The sequence below is a fragment of the Amphiura filiformis genome, chromosome 6 (genome assembly GCF_039555335.1).
Source record: "Amphiura filiformis chromosome 6, Afil_fr2py, whole genome shotgun sequence".
Taxonomy (NCBI): Eukaryota; Metazoa; Echinodermata; class Ophiuroidea; order Amphilepidida; family Amphiuridae; genus Amphiura; species Amphiura filiformis.
In genome coordinates this window covers 11,933,256-11,937,971 of record NC_092633.1, presented here as the reverse complement: position 1 = coordinate 11,937,971, position 4,716 = coordinate 11,933,256, and the positions used below count along the sequence as shown (strand labels likewise).

Genomic DNA, 4,716 nt, shown 5'->3' with positions numbered 1-4,716 from the left:
ACTGATGATGATGATAGCAAACATTTGTATACTGTTTACTGCTGATAGCAAACATGTATGCGATACCTACTGCTGTTTACTGCTGATAACAAACATTTGTCTGCTGTCTACTGCTGATATCAACCATTTGTATGCTATCTACTGCTGATAGCAAACATCTGCATGCTATCTACTGCTGATAGCAAACATTTGACTGCTGATAGCAAACATTTGTCTGCTGTCTACTGCTGATAGCAAACATTTGTCTGCTGTCTACTGCTGATAGCAAACATTTGTATGCAATCTACTGCTGATAGCAAACATTTGTCTGCTGCCTGATAGGAATCATTTTTCTGCTGTCTACTGCTGATAGCAAACATTTGTATGATATCTACTGATGATAGAAAACATGTGCTATCTGCAGTTGATAGCAAACATTTGTATACTGTCTATTGCTGATAGTAAACATTTGTATACTGTTTACTGCTAATAGCAAACATCTGTATGCTGTCTACTGCTGATAGCAAACATTTGTATACTGTCTATTGCTGATAGTAAACATTTGTATACTGTTTACTGCTGATAGCAAACATGTGCACAATTATATAGCTACTGCGTACGTTCTGATTTTTGTCAATTCTGTCTACTGATGATGATGATAGCAAACATTTGTATACTGCATGCTATCTAAATTTTGAAAATGAGCCAAATTAATTTGTTTCAAACAACAAAAAGAAATGGTACATGAAAGTTGAAAGTGGCATTTTTGGAAATGTGTCATTTTTCATATAGCAAACATCTGATATCAAACATCTGTATGCTGTGTACTGCTGATAGCAAACATGTACACGTTAGCTACTGCTGATAGCAAACATCTGCATGCTATCTACTGCTGATAGCAAACATTTGAATTGAATGCTATCTACTGCTGATAGCAAACATTTGAATGCTGTCTACTGCTGATATCAACCATTTGTATGCTATCTACTGCTGATAGCAAACATCTGCATGCTATCTACTGCTGATAGCAAACATTTGACTGCTGATAGCAAACATTTGTCTGCTGTCTACTGCTGATAGCAAACATTTGTCTGCTGTCTACTGCTGATAGCAAATATTTGTCTGCTGTCTGAATGCTATCAACTGCTGATAGCAAACATTTGTATGCTGTCTATTGCTTATATCAAACATGTGAATGCTATCTACTGCTGATATCACACATATGCATGCTATCTACTGCTGATAGCAAATATTTCTATGATGTTTACTGCTGATAGCAAATGTGTACGATATCTACTGCTGATAGCAAACATCTGCATGCTATCTACTGCTGATAGCAAACATTTGAATGCTATCTACTGCTGACAGCAAACATTTGTCTGCTGTCTACTGTTGATAGCAAACATTTGAATGCTATCTACTGCTGATAGCAAACATTTGTCTGCTATCTACTGCTGATAGCAAACATTTGTATGCTATCTACTGCTGATAGCAACCATTTGAATGCTATCCACTGCTGGTAGCAAACATATGTATGCTGTCTACTGCTAAAACTTTGAGGACCCAGATCTTCAAACTTATGGAGGCATATGGATTTTAAACACTTGTATTAGAATTATCTCTGATAGAAGTATAAAACCTGAAAATATAATTCCAATCCCATTCTCAGTTTGCATGACAGGTCACAAAAACACACCCGTTGAGTACGTACTCACAGAAAGCGTACTTTTTGAGGTACATGTGTTTTCAGTCATAATTACTCTGAAGTGTACAGATCTTTGATGGAAACTGATACAGTTTTGTTTGCATGAGGGACCAAGCTAAAGAAACACAGCAAAGACAAAAATCTGTGTTTTTTTAAAAATCTGACAGGTTAAAATTACTTGATTTCAGCTGTTATGAACGTACATTTTTGTGTTGCGGACGTACGTTCTGATTTTTGTCAATTCGTACGTCCGCAACGAGTTCCGGATGTTATTTCTAAATATTGGGCATAGATCCATACAAGGAAACATATTCAAAACAAAGTATTTAGGCCCCTATACTAAATTTTGAAAATGAGCCAAATTAATTTGTTTCAAACAACAAAAAGAAATGGTACATGAAAGTTGAATGTGGCATTTTTGGCAACGTGTCATTTCTCATATAGCAAACGTCTGATATCAAACATCTGTATGCTGTGTACTGCTGATAGCAAACATGTACACGCTAGCTACTGCTGAGTGATAGCAAACATCTGCATGCTATCTACTGCTTGTAGCAAATATTTGAATGCTATCTACTGCTGATAGCAAACATTTGAATGCTGTCTACTGCTGATAGCAAACATGTGCACGCTAGCTACTGCTGATAGCAAACATCTGCATGCTATGATTGCTATCTACTGCTGGTAGCAAACATTTGAATGCTATCTACTGCTGATAGCAAACATTTGAATGCTGTCTACTGCTGATAGCAAACATTTGAATGCTGTCTACTGCTGATAGCAAACATTTGAATGCTATCCACTGCTGATAGCAAACATTTGTATGCTGTTTACTGCTGATAGCAAACATCTGAATGCTATCTACTGCTGATAGCAAACATTTGAATGCTATCTACTGCTGATAGCAAACATTTGAATGCTGTCTACTGCTGATAGCAAACATTTGAATGCTGTCTACTGCTGATAGCAAACATTTGAATGCTATCTACTGCTGATAGCAAACATTTGAATGCTGTCTACTGCTGATAGCAAACATCTGCATGCTATCTACTGCTGGTAGCAAACATTTGAATGCTATCTACTGCTGATAGCAAACATCTGCATGCTATCTACTGCTGATAGCAAACATTTGAATGCTATCTACTGCTGATAGCAAACATCTCCATGCTATCTACTGCTGATAGCAAACATTTGAATGCTATCTACTGCTGATAGTAAATATTTGTATGCTGTCTACTGCTGATAGCAAACATATGCACGATAGCTACTGCTGATAGCAAACATCTGCATGCTATCCACTGCTGATAGCAAACATTTGAATGCTATCTACTGCTGATAGCAAACATTTGAATGATATCTACTGCTGATAGCAAACATCTGTATGCTATCTACTGCTGATAGCAAACATTTGAATGCTATCTATTGCTAAAAGCAAACATCTGCATGCTATCTACTGCTGATAGCAAACATTTGAATGCTATCTACTGTTGATTGCAAGCATCTGTATGCTATCTACTGCTGATAGCAAACATCAAATCTGTATGTTGTCTACTGCTGATAGCAAACATCAAATCTGCATGCTATCTACTGCTATAGCAAATATTTGAATGCTGTCTACTGCTGATAGCAAACATTTGTATACTGTCTACTGCTGATAGTAAGAATTGGAATTTATATTGCCGATAATAATCTCATATCTCGTACTATATAATAATAATATTAAATAAATAAATTATTATTTTCAGATTTTTTGTGTTTCTTGTTGTTCTCCAACACATTTATTTGGCGTTTCATGTCCAAGTAATTTAACTTATAGTATGGAAAAATTGTCCATTAGTAATGTAATGCGAGTAATCTTTCCAGAGCGCTAACATGTTCATCACTCTGCAACGTTACCACACGTCTTCTGTATTCTTTGTAGTCTTCCATATTGACATCATCAAGAAGCCGAAAATGGAGAGGATCGTTGTCAATCCAGATGCAGTTACGCAACAGAAGGTATCTGGTATCGAAATCTTTAACTGTTACATACCATCTGTTATCCACTCCTGCTGTTCCAAGAATGCAGTTCATATCAACAAACTGAATGCTCTTGACGTCTTCTTTGTGAATGATGTCTGTGGATGTGATGGCATCGAGAAGCTGTCGATGGCTAAGATCTACTCCTGGAAATGATAAGCAGAGAGTATAAGGAGCAGGTTCTGGTTGAGAACTAAAGAAGCGAATCTTTCTTAGAACGATATCATCGCCTTCTTTCTCCTTCTTTGATTTTCGTTTCTTGTGATGATGACGATGATGTTGTTGGTGTCCTGGATGGTGATGGATAGATTTAGGCTTAACAATGTGATGATGCTTCGCAGATTGATGAGCAGTTGCACTGCCATGTGATAAAGAACGTCCGACTACATTTCCACAAACTGTCGTCTTATCATCAATTTTTAGTTTTTCAATAGATGGTAATGTTACCTTCCGTTGTTTAATGTTGCCGACTTCTGTGGAATTTGTTGATGGCGACTTTTGTTGATTAGGTCTATCGGAAGCGGTGACATTGCTTGCAGCTGGTGTGTCAAGTTGAAGGGTCAGTCGATCCCTCGTACTTGATATCGGCATATTCAAATACGTCAGCTTACATGCTTATCCAAACACGTCTGTTTCTTTACATCATTTGATTATTTTGGCATCCGCAACAATTCCAGTTTCTAAGTTGCCACTATTGTGCGTGTTAAGATGGCGCGAACAAGCCTGTTGCGGTGCGTCGCGGTGCGTACAATGGGCGTTAGCGCGCGTGTGCGCACGTGATGGCCATCCCGGATGGCCATGCGGCTGACACCCTTTTATTTACAAGACAAAGTGTACCAGGGGAAAATCTAAATAATTGAGAAGGTCCTACCACGTGCAATATCAACACATGATTACGGACATCATTTTGGTAAAATGAAACAAATGAGCGAAAACAAAATCCCCATTTTACGCGGAACCTGAACAAGAAAAGAAAGGGCGCGACTCGAACCCCGGGCTCGAACCCATGCATT

General features: G+C 37.9%; 1 protein-coding gene across 1 annotated transcript; it reads right to left on the bottom strand.

Moving 5' to 3' along the window:
* Window positions 1-3,517: 3,517 nt before the first annotated feature.
* Window positions 3,518-4,294, bottom strand: LOC140154346 (uncharacterized). The gene has a single exon (XM_072176913.1). It carries the CDS (start codon window positions 4,292-4,294, stop codon window positions 3,518-3,520), a length of 777 nt encoding a protein of 258 aa, XP_072033014.1.
* Window positions 4,295-4,716: the final 422 nt, after the last annotated feature.

What these genes read in the sequence shown, in the direction of transcription:
- LOC140154346 (XM_072176913.1), bottom strand. Translation starts at nt 4,294, where the DNA reads ATGCCGATATCAAGTACGAGGGATCGACTGACCCTTCAACTTGACACA.